Raw genomic sequence first — 17,908 nt, 5'->3', positions numbered from 1 at the left:
TAGGCAATGTCTACGTCGTTAGGAACGTTATAGGCCTCCCTAAATCTAGCCAAAGCATGCTCGGTAGAAAGGAGGTGAGAATAACTCATTTTTCAAAGCGAGTGTTTTTCAAAGAAAATTGAGAAAAGAAATGCTACGATTACCAAAGAATCGACTGAACTGGCTAAACAGAAAAATGAGAAGAAGGAGAGGAACTTACTGAGGGCTCTAAGGAGGAAGTGTGTTCTGGGCCAGGGGAGAACCACGAAGGAGGGATGCTCGGCAGAGTGAAATATTGTAAAATGAGGAATGCGAAAGTGAGAACCAGAGACTAGAGGGACTATTTATAAGCATGGAGAGTGAAATGAGAAGCATTAAATAATCCACTGGCGGGAAAACACGCGGACCGTCGCCTCAACTGCCACACGCGTAACGCCTCGGTTCACGAACCGTCAGACAGTAATGACGGACAGGTCGTCAGTCAACTCCAATCGCGTCTTTTGAGACGCATTAATGCCCCCATCAACGACCGAGCACCGACCCTTCGACTTCCCAGACGGGTATCTACCCCCTGCGATCCTTGATTCACCCCCGAGAATGGGGAGCGAATCAAGAGGGGGCTATTGTACGGCCCCCGCGTCGTATCCTATATTAGGCCTTGGACCCTGGCCTGGGTATATGGCCCATGAGGCCAATCCCCTTCTACCCGGCAGCCCACCCCGGGCCACGCATACTGCAAGCCCGAGCCTTGCCTCTTCATCGTTTCTCGGCAACACCTTCCCAGGCAGTGATAGATATTTGACTCTCGGGAAGCCCCGCGCTGTACCTACCCGGCCGTGCCTCGGAGAGCCACCGCTGCCGAGAACTATCGTAGAGGTGGGAACCAAGTTCCAACGCCACCCTCACAGTTTCCCACTCCTACCTGACCACCCACTTACGATCGATAATAGTGGACNATAGAACCCCCTAAAGTGCCACCAACCAATACCCGAACCACCATCAATCCAAGCATCAATATGGTCATAAGCAAAAGATTGCACATCAATAATCACCCCATCTTTCCAAAATAATGCCAGACCACCACTATTACCATTGCTCGGAACGAACACTCCATGCTTTAATTTACATTTCTCTTTAACTTTATCAATCCACTCCTTTTTATCAACCTTAGTCTCCATTAGGAAAACTATGCTGGGCTCTTCCTTATTCACCACCTTTTTCCAAAGCACGAACTGTCCGGAGGTTCCCAAGCCCTCGATAGTTCCAACTTATAATACTCATTGTGCTCGGCGGGGCTGCCTAGCAACCTCCGCCATTGAAATAAGTTTAAGCTTGTCGATAATCTTACCTCTCTTACGACTTGATTCAGTACCATCAGGACTCTCAAAACTGATTTTGTATTTTTGCCCCACATCAATGTCCATGCATGAGCTCAAAGTCTCCTTTTCGGGTCTCCCATCCTTTCTTTTCCAGGTACCCTATTTAAGCTTGCCCCTGCATGGACCACTATTCTTCCCCACGTTAGGAGTCTTGGTTGGTAACTTAACACCCTTATTTCCTTTGCCTGAAATTCTATTGGGCCTTTTTTGTTTACTGGCATCAATTAGTCCACCCCCAAGTGTAAGGCCCAACTTAGGCAAGCCCACATCAAGCCTGGTCCTTGTACCTTGCGTGGAAAGCACTAAATTTAAATTAGGATTACTCCCCACTTCCTGCACAGCCACGTCTATCAGTCCCTTCCCACAGACAGCTTCCTGAATTTTCGTCTTACTTGTGTCAAGGATAATAACTCCTTCTCCCTCAATTGCCGCATCAATCTCCTCCAAAACCTTCTCAAAATCTGCCTTAGCCCGCGTCCCATGACTAACTCTCTGATCACTTTCCTTATCCCAAGACTCCATATCTTCTTTTGGGATAATCTCCGGAACAGCAGGGCCCGTGACACGAAATCCGGAGTTGCACTGCGCAGCCAACTTACTCATCCCACCTGCTTCTCTCTGCTCCGCTCTGTTCTGCACAGCCAACTCGCTAGAACCACCATCTTCCCTCTGCATCGGCTTGTTTTGGGAGTCCATCATCAGCTCTCCCTCAACCCTTGATGTTTTCTGCCATTCCCATAGCCTTTAGCCAATCCCAGTACGAGAGATCCATTGAAGCACCATTCTTTTCTGCAGCAAAGAAATCCGCACAGTGCTTTAAATCGTGCCTAACAAATCCACAAAAGTAGCAGAACATTGCAAGTCTCTCATACTTAAAGTTTAGCCATGTACGGTTATTGTCGAAGTCTGGGACGAAACAACCTCTTCTTAATGGTTTAGAAACAGAGATGGACACTCTCACTCACATGAACAGGCTTAGTGAGTTATAAGACCTCCATTTTTTCACTTCCTCCACCGTGCCAATCTGACCCCCTATATCTGTAGCTATTTGTGGAGAAGCCATATCAAATGGTGCTCCCCAAATTTGCACCCACATCGAAACACAATCAAGAACAACATTTGGAGCAGACATCCCACGTTGCCATCTCTTAAGTAACAACATTTGATTATCAAAAGACCAAGGCCCACCATTAAGGATCCGAGTCATCTGAAATTCAGTCCTAAGCTTGAACTGAAACAGATTTGCACCAACTTCCACAATCTGTAACTCAGAATCCAAACCCCAAACCCTCCTTAAGGTAATCAAAGCCGCTCTCTTATTATACGGTTTACAAGTTAAAAACTTGCCAACCAAACTAAACACACAGCTTTCAATCTCACTGACCCTCCTTTCAACCGCAATCTCAATGATTTCCTCCTCCTCGGACGTGAGTTTTAGCTTATCTAAAATATCAGAGACACCTTCAACCATGATGCACTTAGATACACCAAGGTACTATTAGAGAGGATGAGAGGGGAGAGAAAGGAAAAAAATAAGTAAAACTCAAATCCTTAGGGCAGCCTAAGGGAGATAGACTCGTTATGAAAATGAGAGGGAGAGACTCCTACCAGGAGGAGATGGAGTTAATTTTCTGGAGATAGTCCCCTTGCCAACAAGAGCTTTCTCATGGTAACCTGTTATAATTTCATAGATTTTATGTTCAATAATAATCTGATTTAAAAAAAAAAAAAAGAAAAAAAAAGAAGAAGATAGTATGTGATAATTAAGCAAGAGGTAAACGGTCTTGGCCTTTGGTTTATCAAGTTTGCCCAGACCATATGAGTTTCTATGTTTCATTCTATCTTTAGCTTAGACCATGAATTCCTTTCCAAAGTAATATTGTTGATCATGGATTAATGAAAAGTTTGATCATTCTTTTTCTTATCTGCATTTGCATCCCTTAATGATCACGTGGAGTAGGAAGATCACATGTCAGATAGAATTAGAGAGAAGGCAGCTACCAGTTGCAAGGAGCCTAATTCAACTATTTTCGTCAGTTAACGTTGCTTCATATTTAGGGACATGCTCTCCAAATAGTAGTGATAATTATCATGATTTTCAATTATATGGTTACGTTTCTTCTTGCTTAATTTTAAATAAATTTAGTTGGTGCATGATTGCTTAAACAGTTGTTGATTAATCGGCAAAATAAGAAAATTGTTTTGTGAAGTACTTTGTAATTTGTATGATCACCTTGCTCACTTAGGTAAGATAACTTTAGCATCACTACTGTCTGGATGTTTCCGTACATAAGTATGTGGGCCAAAATGGCCAAATACCACAATTTTTTGAAATTTTTAGCAAAAAACTACTGTTTCAGAAATAAATGGCAATCTACCATTTTTCCAGTACTCGAGTTTGGTGAACTCGAGTACCCTATTTTATAGTTCCACCATGACTGCTGAGTTGGAAATTGGCGATTAAAAAAAATAAAGTGGTACCCGAACTTGGTAAAATTGAGTACCATGCAACACAATACTCGAGTATACCAGGCTCGAGTACCTTTTATAAAAAAATACATAAATTTTTTTCCTATAGTACTCAAGTTTACCAAACTCAGTACTGTGTAATTTTTTTTTTTTACTTGAGGATAATTGACAAATAAACATAAAGATAAAAATCAGTAGCTTTTCTATGTTTTTATTTATTTAAATAGAAGCATTGTAAGATATAGAGATTTTAATTTTGAAATATGAATTTAATTTCTACATTGATTAAATCTCTACATTGAATTTAATCTCTCTTTTCTGCGTAAATTATTTTCTGTTCACTATTTAAAAAATTGTTCACTGTTTTCTCGTAAAACACCTAGTGAAATCGTGTTTTCTAAATTTAAACGTCAAATCTGAATGCTTTTTCATGTTTAAATTTCACAATAATTGAAAATCCAAATATGTATGTTTTTTCATGTTCGAATTTCACAATAATCGAATCTGTTTTTCTGCATTGATAAAATCTATTTTGATACACACTTTGTCAAAATTATCCAACAATGATAGATTGTGATTGGTTGTTTATCACTTTCTAATAAACTCACTATTTTTTCTACTTCACCTACAGTCTACCATGTAGAAGTATAGAACAGTGCGACAAAATGAGTAGAATTAGAGATGATTTGAATACAATGAATCGTAATGTATTGAAAATTTCCCTTTATTACATTTTATTATTATTATTATTATTACTCCTTATTTAGTTTATCTAAAAAGTTAAACATTTTTGGGTTTATCCAAAAATCTATGCCACAAAATACATTGCGGAAATCTAGACCAAAGAACTACAAAATAAAAAATTGAGCAGCATTGTTGCTGTACTTAAATAAGTTATCATAAGCAGCATAAATTACCAACCAACCAAAATAAAATAAAAAAAGAAACTACATCCACTTGATCAAATAAAGGTGGTAGGTTGGGTTTTCAGTTTTAACATACAACTTCGAAGTAGGTTCTTGACCAAATATTTTGTTTCTTTAAAGCCTTTCAATATCAGATTTGTTATATACTTTCCCTCTGTCTAGGGGCTGAGAGAGAATAGAATCTATATGTCTGGAAAAAAAAATGTTTGTAATAGAATCTATGTTGGTTTAATGGTTGCAATCGTGCCTGAAAAATAAAATAAAATGTAGCTCAATAATCAATTTTCTATTGATGAATTTTACCTCAAAGCATGTTTTGGAGTGTCCATTTATGTGTGTGATTTTTCTGTGGAACCAAGTTCCAACGCCACCCTCACAGTTTCCCACTCCTACCTGACCACCCACTTACGATCGATAATAGTGGACCGCCGGTTGCACTCGTTGGCAAGTAATTATGACCTCTCCACTAAACTATGGACTATAAATACGGGAAGTTTTGAGAAGAGAGGGGTTGAAAAAATGGGCGGTAAGAAGAGTGTATGCAGAGAGTGAGCAGAGAGAGAAGGTGACCCAGACCCACGAGGAAAGAACAGAGAGGACGTTAAGTCTTAGCGAGAAGAACGACCCAGAGTAGGAAATCCAAGCCCACCATACAAATAAGTTGTGAGCCCAAGTGAGGTCCAGCCCAACGGGTTTCGGTATTGGGCGCGCACAAAAATCATTTGTAATTTTCTTATTAAAACCTCCTCTTAAGGAGAATGAAAATGAATTGTGAGTTATGATATGTTGGTTGTTTGCTTTCTCGAGACCTAAAGTTTAAAGCTTGGGATTTTTATGATTTTGGTCCTGTTATGTTGTTTAAACCACCTAAAGAATTTTTTTTTTCATCAACAAGATGATTTTACAATTGAACATCATTATTGATTTGATATTTTATATGTTCCAGTAAATTCTCAATTATAAGAATTAAATCATCGATTTAGTGAGTATGTAATAGAGTTTTTCTTAATTCAGCTTTGAATTCTCAAGAAACACTTGAATCATTGTATAAGTGATGATATTTATTTGTTGATAAACAAATTTTATATGTAAAATATTACAAATCATTTGAAACTACCATTAAAAATGGAATTTCATTATTTCATTATTATACCTTAAAAAATTGTTGATATATTTTTGAATTATGCCTTACAAAACTTATGTGTTGACTTTCTAACACAAATAAAATTATAATTTTGAAAGTTTTATTTATTATGTTGATGTGATGCCAATCAATGTTATGCATGTTGCCATCGATGGAAAAAATCATTCATTTAATTGGAAGCTTAAACCCTATGGTCTTAAACGGTTAAACCCCTATTGCCAAGGGATAAGAACAAAGGACTCATACATAACAAAATTGGATCCGATCGACTATAATAAATGATGCATGTATTGAGTGCACGAAGTGTGGTAATCCCCCCTGGACTTGATTCATCAGCATTCAGGTCATATATCTAAAAATTTCCTAAACTTTGTTCTTTTTTTTCTTTTTTCTTTTTTTAAATTTTTACACTAGTGCATCTTTAGGTATAAGGGAAAGGAATGATTTGAATCCTAAATATCTTATTTCAAAATATCAAAGTGTGTCAATCAATTAATTTACAAAGCTCTTAGCAAGAATGATTTTTATTTTTTATTTTCTAAGTTAGTTAAAGAAGTAAAGAGAAAATTTTGGGAAGAGTTTTTTTTTTTTTTTTTTTTTAATCTTCCTTTCCCATATCCGTAGTCAAAAAGTTCAAAATTGGTGACAAATCAATGTAATGTCTCTTCTTCCTCCACCAAATGACAGTTCCTCTCTCTGGGCGATAATTCAATAGTTATAAGAAAGGAATTCAAATGCTAGATATCTTTACCTAGAAATGCTGAGGATGTTAGTTGAGCTACAAAAAACTGGGTAACTAGTTATAAGGGCTCGTTTGGATTACATGGAAACTGAGTTATATTACTTAGTTTCCATCATCCAAATTTCGTGGGATCCACAAAAAAAAATTGTGTTTGGCTTGATTTCCTAACATTGTTTCCATTATTCAAGACTCAAAAATTTTAAGCGAGAGGGATGGAAACCGAAAACAGAAAAATGGTGTTTTTAAAAGCTGAAAACTGAGTTCCAGTGGCACAATGGTAAATATTGTGACTTTGTGGTATCAGTTTGCAGTGAATTGTCAAATCAATTTCCAGATGGAAAGGCTTCTATTCGGTTCATTTTTCTTCCCCAAATATTTCAGAATCCCTCTTTCTCGCCTCCCTCTCATTTCGTCTACACTCCATTCCCAGCGGCATCTGAGATGATGAACCGACGCTGTAAAGCCGCCTGAGATGAACACTCCGTGGTTGAAGACAAACAACCGAGGCGTGCCATAATCTTCACCGCGTCGGACTGGGCTCTATCACCGGCAGTTTTTCACACCGCATTTGGCTAAGCAATTTCTCTCTCCCTCTCTCTCCACCCCTTTGCCAGATCGGTTCATCTCTCTCCTTAATTTCGTATTTTCGTGATTTGGGTCTCCGATCTAAGGATTTGGGTTTGGGTTTTTTGTGCATTCGTTTGGATTTTTTTGGTGGAGGTAGTGGTTTAGGTTGAGGGCTGTTGGTGGGTTTGGATTTTTGATTCAGTCGGATTTTTTGGTGGAGGTTGTGGTTGTGTTGAGGGCTGTTGGTGGTGGAGGTTGTGGTTATGGGTTTCTGGGTTTGCCGTTGGTGGTGGTGGAGCTGGGTTTGGGTGTATCGTCTACTCTGTATTTTATGGGTTTTTTTATGAGAGAATATGAAAGAGGACGAAGAGCAGAAAAGAAAAGGAACGTGGGTTGCAACCATAACCTTCTGTGTAGTGTCAGTAATGGTCTATCATTTTGAAAAAAAGTGGAGTTAAAAATTGAGATATATGACTAAACTAAACAAAAGTGTTAGATTTTTCCAACCAAACTGAGTCAGCCCTAAACCAAATAGGTTCATCATTTTGAAAACCAAATAGGTTCATCATTTTGAAAAAAAAAGTAGAGTTAAAAATTGAGATATATGACTAAACTAAACAAAAGTATTAGATTTTTCCAACCAAACTGAGTCAGCCCTAAACCAAATGAGGTAATATTTCCAAGTTCCTTTTGACTCTTTTCTCTTTGGGTAGCCCGGGGTAAAAGTGTAGCTGTGGAAGCTATATATATAAACCACAAAGGCAGCTATGGAATCATTGGTCTGAAACAATTGTAGCTATGATTGGTCCATCCGTGACCATGGTTGAAAGTCCATCTCAGCAGAAAGAACAACAAAAAATAATAATTACAGTCCCTTCTATTACATCGCAAATTACTTTTAACTCCACTTCTTTCAAGGTTCGAGTTCTTCAAATTCTTGATGTCGCCAAGTTTTGATCTACGTTAATTTCACATTCCAAAATTACTGAGCTTGAGGATTCACATTGATTCTCTTTGATTTTCCACATCTTCAACAACTCTTGAGGTTAAAATTTTCCCAACTATCATTGAAAAATTACATAGATATTCAATCTTACCAATATTTCATAATTTCACATCTTTCATTTAAGAATACTGTTAATTAGTATTAGGGCCACCCATACCCTACACTTCAAACCAGTAGTCACCAATCAGCTGATTTTGTAACTGCAACCACCGAAATAACTCTAGCATATGCAACTTTCTGGTGCCTTTAAACTAATAATGCCACCAACTATCTTCCCAACCACCTTTGCCTTAATGAAGAAGATGAACTCACTATTTGTGATTTCTCCTTAACGTGTGAGCTACAGAGAAAAATCTTTAACGCATGTCCACACAACAAAGAACAAATGCATAATAAAAAATTTGGATGTAAGTCACATCTATCAAGAAAAGGTAAGCCACTCGAGGCTTCTGATTTAATGACTATTAATTCAACTTCCATCCTCTTTCTTCAAGACCAACTTCAATGGGGTCCGTTTCATACTTCATATAAGGTTCAAGTCCCAGCTCAAAGCCTCAGAACACCATTGTTGTGAAAGATGAATACCCACTTCAGAAGTGCACTGCTTTTGTTGGTCTCATTTGCACTAGCAAGATTCGGAAATGGGCAAGAATCAAGTGCTCTTGTACCAGCAATTATAACTTTCGGTGACTCTGCAGTGGATGTGGGGAACAATGACTATCTCCCCACTCTTTTCAAGGCCAATTTCCCTCCATATGGGAGAGACTTTATCAATCACCAGCCTACTGGCAGGTTTTGCAATGGCAAACTTGCCACTGATATAACTGGTAAGTAGAACGCATCAATGCTAGAGTGGCTGCATAGGGATCATATCAGAGTAATGAATCAAATTTGTGAATCCATTAAAGTGGTTTTCATTGGTTTTTTACTTCGTTACCAATTATATATTTTTTACCGCTTTGATTATATTGCTTTTTGATTTGATAGAATAAAAGTGTTTTATGCTCCATTTGTTTTGCAATAAAAAAATTTTAGTAAAATATTTTCAAGTATTTGATGTAACATGTAAAATTCTTCAATGCAAACCGCCAAAGTCACCGGTGACCAGACCGATGGCTCTGGTGACCGAATTGCCTGTGCCAGAGGTCTAACACTAGTAGCTCTGATGACCGGACCAACTCCACCGACTGCCCAGCCAACCAACCGGCAACCTAGTCACCAAATGGGGGAAAGAGTCATAATGTATTTTTGTAAAATGTTATACCAAATTTTTAAAAGTAAAACATTTTATAAAAGATTTTACAGTCAACAAAAAAATATTTTCAAGTTTAACTAAATTTTACCATGAAACAAACAAGGTAAAATGTTGAAAATTTTAGCGTGTAAAACACTTTACAACGAAATAAAGGGACTGTCTGATATCTGTTTGCATTAATTGGGTGGAATAATAATTTGTTTAGTTAATTCACTTATCCGCTGCATAATTTATTGGAGTCTAAATAAGAATTTTCAATTGGTATATTAGCAATTAGAACACATAGCGGTCAAATTCAGTTTTTTTATAAAAAAAATTTATGTCCTTCTAATAATATAAATAAGCTTTAATCTTTACTCGAATCTTACATTTTGCAGCTGAAACTCTGGGTTTTAAGACATATGCTCCAGCATATCTTAGCCCACAAGCATCAGGAAAGAACCTCCTAATTGGAGCTAACTTTGCTTCAGCTGCCTCTGGTTATGATGAAAAAGCTGCCCACATTAGTGTAAAGAATTTCATCTTATGCTAATCTTTTCTCAGTCTCAAATTAGTAAACTTGATTTGATTATAAGAATTGATTTCTTTATACAAATGAAATTTTGGTTTGTGGCAGCATGCAATCCCATTGTCTCAGCAGTTGAAATACTACAAGGAATACCAAACCAAGCTAGCAAAGGTGGCTGGTAGTAAGAAAGCAGCAACCATAATCAAGGAAGCAATATATATTCTGAGTGCTGGTAATAGTGACTTTCTTCAGAATTATTATGTCAATCCTTTGGTCAACAAAGTCTACACTCCTGATCAGTATTCCAACTTCCTTGTTGGTGCTTTCACAAGCTTTGTTAAGGTACATCATTGTGGTTACTAAATTTCAAGTTTTGCACTAAATTAATTAGACTGAAAATATGTGCCTCAAATGCCATGTTTAGTCGTTAAGTGTTGAATAAACAGTTGGCAGCCCAGTTTTTTAATCTCATTGAACCGGATCTTTTAACAAAAAATTCAAGAGCCGAGTAAACTCCGGTTGAACCAACCAAATCAACAGAATCGGTCGCAGTTTGGACCAATGTTTTTGTTTGAAAAAATGTAGAAATTGCATTTATCAGTATTTGAACTTTAGTACAAAGGGTACAATTAGCTGACATGCATGTTGGAAAGCTATCTTCTTTTTTTTTTTTTTTTAAATTTTTTTTCTTATTATCATTGAATAATTAGGGGATTTATCTAGATGTCTCTATGGAAACATCAAGAATTGCTAGTTTACTCATAAGGCATTTAGCAAATTTAAAATGATTAGATATATTTTGAAATTTATATAACACATACTAATAAATAAGTAAATTATTATTATTGTGATAACTAATATATTCAGTCTCTAAGAGAAAAAAAAAAAATATATATATATATATATATATTAAATGGCGTGTGTATATATATGTTAATTAAAATCATATAATTCATTGTGGACCCCTTTATGTACTTGACATGATTAAATATGAAATTTCAAAATTATTTGTATGTTTACCTAATTATGGATTTTCTTTTACTCAAAAAAAAAAAAATTATGGTTATGCTCAAGGAGTAATTATAATTTTAATGATTTTTTTTAATGCTTTATTATTTTCTAACTTTCTTATATAAGTTGTGAAAAATATGCCTGAAAATTATATAATTCCCCTGGATAATTACTTGGCTATGATTAAAAACAGGAATTGTATGGCCTGGGAGCCAGAAAACTTGGGGTGACTTCACTCCCTCCATTGGGTTGCCTTCCTCTTGCCATCACCTTATTTGGATTTCATGATAATGGGTGCGTCTCTAGGATCAACACTGATGCCCAAGCATTTAATAAGAAGATCAACTCGGCTGCAACAAGTCTCAAAAAGCAACTTCCTGGTCTTAAGATAGTTATCTTTGACATTTATAAGCCACTCTATGATCTTATTCGATCTCCATCCAAATTTGGTAAGCAACATGCTTTTTTTAACTGATTACCGATTAGAAAGCCTCTGTCTGAGGAATTAAAGCTTGGGTTGCTTTTAAGCGTTTTAATAGTAATCATCTTTCACTATTTTTTTCTTTTTTGTAGGTTTTGCTGAAGCAAGGAGAGGCTGCTGTGGTACAGGGATCGTAGAGACAACATCATTTTTGTGCAATCCAAAGTCAATAGGGACTTGTTCTAATGCAACTCAGTATGTGTTTTGGGACAGTGTCCATCCATCTCAGGCTGCTAATCAGGTCCTTGCTGATGCATTGATTTCCCAAGGCATCTCCCTCGTCTGATGGTGATACTGAGATATGCTTTCTTTTTTATATTATGTAAGAAGACCAATACTGTGCTATTCAGCTACTTTCATGGAAAGGTTGCAACAGCAGTAATAGTAATCTTATAACTGAGGACATTTATTGTCTCTCACAGCACTCCATCCATAAATTATGCAGTTTGTTTGTAATAGATTTTGCCTTCTTAGGCTTATTTCTATCCAAAAAAAAAAGACATTTTACATGAATAATAGCAGAGTTGATTAAGGAAAATAAAAGGCCAAAATAAAGTATAATACTTTGCTGACCATGCAAACAAAAAGGAAAATGTAGTATTGTATTAGACAGAATATATTTGGCTAAGACAGAGAGGAAAAAAGATGGAAACCATGCTTTGTTCATCATGCAAGCCATATGAGACTTCAATTTTTGGTTTCAATACCTAAATTTGTCTTCACAAAAAACTAAGCACAAAAGATGGAAAAGAAAAACGGCAGCAGGGTCAGAATAGGTTTGTATGTTCTATTTCAGATATATGACAATACTGACAAATCCACTGCCGGTCCCTTGTCAGTAGAGCAAAAAACAAAACTCCTTCTGATGAGAACTTGAGAAGAGACTAGTGAACTTGTTAGATTTGTCCAAGGCCAGATTAGAATTTCAAGAAACAAAATGCCTTCTGTGATGATTCTATCATTTTCCTCCAAAACTTGAACAGCCTAGAGCATTTGGAGGGTTAAGCAGCTTGGTTATGTCAGAAGAGTTGTTCTCCAACAGCATTCCTGTTATCTGTGTAGCATTTTCAGGTGTTAGAGAATCAATTCAATATCAAGCTCATCATGGTTAGTAGGCATTGCCCCCAAAATATAAAGTCCTCAGAGAATGACATAACTTCTAAGACCCTCTAAGAAGAAAGAATTTGAGTCACAGACCTGAAGATTCTCAGCAAGAACTTTTTCTAAGTTCCTCCTGGACTTCCCAGGTGATGTTCCTGCAGCGTGAGCTCTGCCTTTGGCACCTGCTGATCCAGTATAGGTACTTTCCCCAGGTCCACTCTGCTTGTTCCCCTTCTTTCTGAAGTCAAGCTTCTGACCTCCAGGAGTCCCATTGTTCTTCAAATACTGGCAGAAACGTTAGAGTAGGCATTTGTCATGGGACCATAAAAATAGAAAAACATTAAAAATTGAACAAAACAAAAGAGCCTAACAGGTCAATTTAAAAACAAGACAGCCATAGAATAAGCTAAGAAAAAGATCATAAGAGTGATATAATCAGATACACGTAAGCCTTTAAAGGATCCCAAGTATTTGTTAGAGAAATAATAAATTTATGGATGGTGTGTGTTATGTGATGTCATTTACTATCAATTGAGACAGATGGTAAGTAGAGATACACATTATTTGTTTCTGAAGAAAAAAAAAACAAACAAACAAACAGAAAAGGAATACAGAAGATACATGCTGCTGGTAAACCTGATCCCTGGTGTTACCCCACTCTTTCTGCCCATTTGGAACCTGTAATTTCATCAGTCATGTAAGAATAACTTGAGAAACAGATAGAAATGCTAAACCCAAAATTCATGCTACAGAATAAAGAAAAATCCTTACAAAAATGGAGAAGCGGTCATGATAAGTTTGTGTCACTAGAGGATATTGTTGACAATCTTGATACACGATTGGTTGGGATAGGAGCTGGTTTGATGAAGGGCAAGGAGGAAAGTGATAAAAGAAAGGGTGGACATTCCAGTTGCAATTATAGAAAGTTTCTGGTGAGAATTGAGCATAGCGATTTTGTAATGTCCTTATGCGATCTTCTTTTCTCTGAGCAATAGCCACGCATAGAGTTTTTCCCTCCAAAGTGGTTCCTACCAAAAAAAAAAAAAAAAAAAAAAAAAAACCTCAATTAAGAAAGCTACTAATCAATTACCCCTAAGTGGAAGCAGAGCTTTCATTAAACAGACTTTACCATTAAGCGTATGCAGAGCTTTCATAGCATCTTCAGGATTGGAGAAACGTACAAAGCCAAACCCTTTACTAATCCCATTATCAAGGCGCATCACTTTAACTGATGTTAATTGTCCACAGGTACTGAAATGTTCTTTCAACTTGTTATCATCTACTGATGTACTGAGGTTATTAACGAACAAGTTTGAAGCCTTCAACTGCTCATTGGTGTAGTTGCACCTATCCATGTATTCACGTTTTAGTAGTTCTTCCCTCTCGGTTTTCCTTTGAGCCCTTCCTACAAACAGATATTTTGATCCTGATTCACAAATTGATTTCACTTATCAATGAACTGTTCTTTGCATAATAATGCTCAAAACAGAGGGAATAGAAATGAAGTTCTTCCTATCAAAAAAAAGAAAAAAAAAGAAATGAAGTTCTATGTTTACCTATGAATGCACCATTCAGAGCCCCAACAGCATTTTTAGCATCTTCTGATGACTCAAAGTTGATGAAACCAAAACCTCTTGATTTACCCTGAATATCCTTCATGATGGCCACACTAGAAACCTTTCCAAACTTGGAGAACTGATCTCGAAGGAGCTCCTCTGTCGTATCTTCACTCAGATTTTTCACATACAGATTTGTGAAATTTAGTTCTTCTTGTGCTGCCATCCTCTCACTTTTCTTCATAAACTTTGACACATATCTAAAGAGAAATGAAGACAAAGGGGAAAGAATTAATAGCAAAAACATAATTATTATTATTACAAGAGACCTACAAACATAAGAAATCCATGTATCCATCCACAGGTCACATTGGAGATCAATTTTATGAAAACAGATACAAAATTAAGAATCACTTCACAGGGAAATTTAAAAGGAGTGTTCATAATTTATATAGTATCATATTGGGGAACAAACTTTTGTCATATTCAAATGAGAAATGAAAACAAAAGCACAAATTAATATGATAAACATAGGAGGAAAAGATTTTAGGCAGAACAAGAAAGAGATATGGAGGGCCAAGAATTCCCTGCTCTGATTAACTTTGGAGAGAACATGAAAAAATTTATGCTTTCGTTTGGTTTTTAGCTTACAACATGTGGGGGAGGGGGATTTGAACCCAAGTTCTCCCCAGGGAGACAATTGGACAATGCCATAGAATTACAAGGCTCTTGGCACAACAAGAGCTAGGTGTTTTCAAACTTTGTCCTGCAGTTTTGTCCCTCTCCACTCAAGAACCAGATTGTAAATCAACACATTATGACAGAGACAATGCCTTTTATCCAATGACAAACAGCATAAGCAAGAAAGTACTATCTCAAGGAAATCTGAGATTTCAAAAGACAAAAGGACTCATCAATGTGCAAAAGTTAAAAAATATAATCAAGATAGCAAAAGAGAATAAAACAGGATAAATAACAGAGAGAGCAATATACAACAGAATACTTACAATTTCTTCTCATCAATCACTGTATCATGGAGAGCATAAAGAGCACTCATAGCTGATTCCTCAGTATCAAACTGGACAAATCCAAATCCCTTGCTCTTTCCATTTTCTTCAGCCACTTTGCAAGAAAGTATGGTCCCAAATCTGCTGAACAAAGAGTGCAACTGAAGGCTATTGATCGAAGGGGGTAGGTTTTTCACAAAGAGATTTCCATAACCAGTCTTTCTTGAAAGAGGGTCTCTTTGACACCACATTATTCTCATAGGAAATCCCTTCAGATAGGTGTGATTTAGACGGCCCAGAGCCATAGATGCTGATCAGAACAGAAGAACAAAAGTACATTGTGATATTTACTTGATGAATCAGAGGGAAAAATTAATGGAAGAATCAAAGAATCTTACTGCTACTAACAATAAATTAAACACTGGAAGTACACAAACCAAGAGTCCCCCGCCCCCAACAAAAGATGGAAACCCAAACACTATTGTTTGCTTGCCAAGAAAGTGAAAGAAATAAAAGAATAATAGAAAATCAAGGGTCTAGTACAGAGTATGTATCATAATTTGTAATCCTTCCCCAGAAAAGGGAAATGCTCTGCTCAACCAAGACTTAACTACTAACTGTCCAAAGGTATTCTTGGTTTAGTTTATCATTTTTAAGAAAACAAAAGCAACATAAATTGTAAGGTAACTAATTCCTTCAGCAAGCGGAGGTTAGTTACTAAAATATCAAGTCCAAGAAACCAAATGATGTGGTTGAAGAACACAAGTAGTTACATAATACATGGTAATGCAAGAATGAAAAGGCGAAAAGAAACGTGAAGCAAACATAACTTGTTTCTCAAGAAAGAGAGAGAAATACCAAAATGACCATTTGTAAACAACTTAAAGAGTTCTTCGTGGTAGAAATTACAACCTAAAGAGAACAAAATAAGCAAACCCCACTCGATAACCACAAAAGCTAAAAAAAGAAAACGAACCCTAATTTACATGAAAACTCTAGAAATTACAACCCCATTTCACAAACAAAAAGTACGCAAGTCACAATCAACCAAGAAAACCCCCCAAAAAACCCCAAAAGCTTACATGCACACACACACACACACACATACACTTATACACAAAGACAGAGATATAAAATAATACATACAGAGAGAGAAATACATACACGCATACACAACGCAAGAAACACACAAAATACATAAACATATACAAAAAAACACACACAAATAGACAAAGAAAAACAGAGTAAGAAAACCCAAGAAACCAGAAATACTCAAAAACCCATTTGAGAAACAAGAAAACCAAGACAAACCCATTTCACCATTCACCAAGAAAACCCCAAAAAACAAAGCAAGAAGCAGAAAAAGAAACATGCATACACACACACTACACACAAAAAAAGAAACAGAGAAAGAAACAGAGGGTATATTTGTTTTATACCGTGGTAGTGATGGACGAAGTTGACGTAAGCGTAACGGAGGGACTCCTGGGACGAAATGTCACGGCAGAGACGAACGGAGGCAATGGGACCCACGGTGGAGAACAGCTTGACGAGGTCGGACTCTGTGACTTGTGGGTCCAAGTCACCCACGTATAAAGAAGCACACTGCGAATTAACAAACCCAGGTGGTGGTTGTGAGTGTGGTAGTGGAAGTGGCTGTGGCTGTGGTTGTGGCTGTGGCTGTGGCGGAAGAGAGACAGTCTTGGCCGCCATTTTCTTGGGAGCTAAGTCACAAGAGCTCAGAAACAGAGGAGAGTGTTTTTTTAGAGAGAGAAAGTTTTAGAGAGAGAGTGGTGTTTGTTACAACTGTAATGTGTGTAGTGGTACTATATAGTCTATATGCAGTAGTAGCAGGGCTTTTTTTTGGTTTTTGTTGTGGAGAGTGAGAGAGAAAGAGAGGGAATGAGAGATTTATATATGGGTTTGTACGGACAGTGAGGTTTGATTGAGATGGGTATGGGCTGTGTGAGATTTTTTTTTTTGGGTACTCGCTCTGGGATTTTGACACGTGCACATTTTGCGATTTTGTTTGTTATTAAACTTGTCCTTTGGTGGGTAGGCTTATTGTACTAGTAGAGTGCCTTTGTCTGTGGAGAGAAAAAAGAGAAAGAAAACTTGGGAAAATGAAGGTATGACGGCTTTTTGTTGTGGGTTTTTTTCTTAATAGTTATTATTTAGAGATAGATATCATTGTTCTTTGATTATTGTTATAACAAAATTCTAACCCAAATTTTTATTTAATAATAAAATTATACTCTTCTAAATACAAAAATAAAAAAATGTTACTAGTTGAGTAAATTATTATATTGCTTGTGGGTTATGTTATTTGTATTGTTTTATTCACGATATTTTCACAATATTTTCATAACAAAATTTAAGTAATAGCATTCTTAAAAAAAAAAATTAAGTGATAAATTGTTAATAATTGTTACGGATGAGTAAAAATGTAATTTAAATAGTAGATTCAAATTAAAAACAATATCAACTAACTACAAAAAATTTGTTATGAAAGTATTATAAAAATATTATGAATATAATATTTTTTTTAAAATTTGTTACTAATTTTAGGTTGACAATGATAAGTATGCAATATTTTTCACAACTTATTATAATTAAAAGTAATATTATTTTTATTTAGATGACACTTTTTATACACAACTCACAAATGGTCACACTCATATCATTGTGAATATTAAAGTTATAAAATTTTTAACAAAATTGAAAAATATTACTCCTGTATTTCCCTAAAGTTATTGTTGCTGGGGAACATCTTGTAT

At 36.3% G+C, this 17,908-nt stretch overlaps 2 protein-coding genes across 3 annotated transcripts; one reads left to right on the top strand and one right to left on the bottom strand.

Annotated features, from left to right (window-relative positions):
* Positions 1–8,487: 8,487 nt before the first annotated feature.
* Positions 8,488–11,925, top strand: LOC112023701 (GDSL esterase/lipase APG). The gene is made up of 5 exons (XM_024056325.2): positions 8,488–9,039; positions 9,845–9,975; positions 10,084–10,317; positions 11,180–11,435; positions 11,560–11,925. Exons 1-5 carry the CDS (start codon positions 8,790–8,792, stop codon positions 11,751–11,753), a joined length of 1,065 nt encoding a protein of 354 aa, XP_023912093.1. The 5' UTR covers positions 8,488–8,789; the 3' UTR covers positions 11,754–11,925.
* A 186-nt stretch (positions 11,926–12,111) lies between these two features.
* Positions 12,112–16,998, bottom strand: LOC112023732 (polyadenylate-binding protein 6-like). Of its 2 annotated transcripts, none has more exons than XM_065777441.1 (8): positions 16,571–16,998; positions 15,132–15,441; positions 14,125–14,384; positions 13,698–13,994; positions 13,340–13,596; positions 13,190–13,246; positions 12,665–12,853; positions 12,112–12,521 (listed from the first exon to the last, which is right to left on the bottom strand). In XM_065777441.1, exons 1-8 carry the CDS (start codon positions 16,842–16,844, stop codon positions 12,426–12,428), a joined length of 1,740 nt encoding a protein of 579 aa, XP_065633513.1. In that variant the 5' UTR covers positions 16,845–16,998; the 3' UTR covers positions 12,112–12,425. The 2 variants fall into 2 exon arrangements, with proteins under 2 accessions (XP_065633513.1, XP_023912125.2); XM_024056357.2 differs by having other exon boundaries at positions 13,205–13,246.
* Between the last annotated feature and the right edge of the window lie 910 nt (positions 16,999–17,908).

This window comes from Quercus suber, unplaced genomic scaffold (genome assembly GCF_002906115.3).
Source record: "Quercus suber isolate HL8 unplaced genomic scaffold, Cork oak 2.0 scaffold_155, whole genome shotgun sequence".
In the NCBI taxonomy this organism is placed as follows: domain Eukaryota; kingdom Viridiplantae; phylum Streptophyta; class Magnoliopsida; order Fagales; family Fagaceae; genus Quercus; species Quercus suber.
Note: the sequence above shows the minus strand (reverse complement) of the source record. Positions and strands in the feature narration are given on the sequence as shown.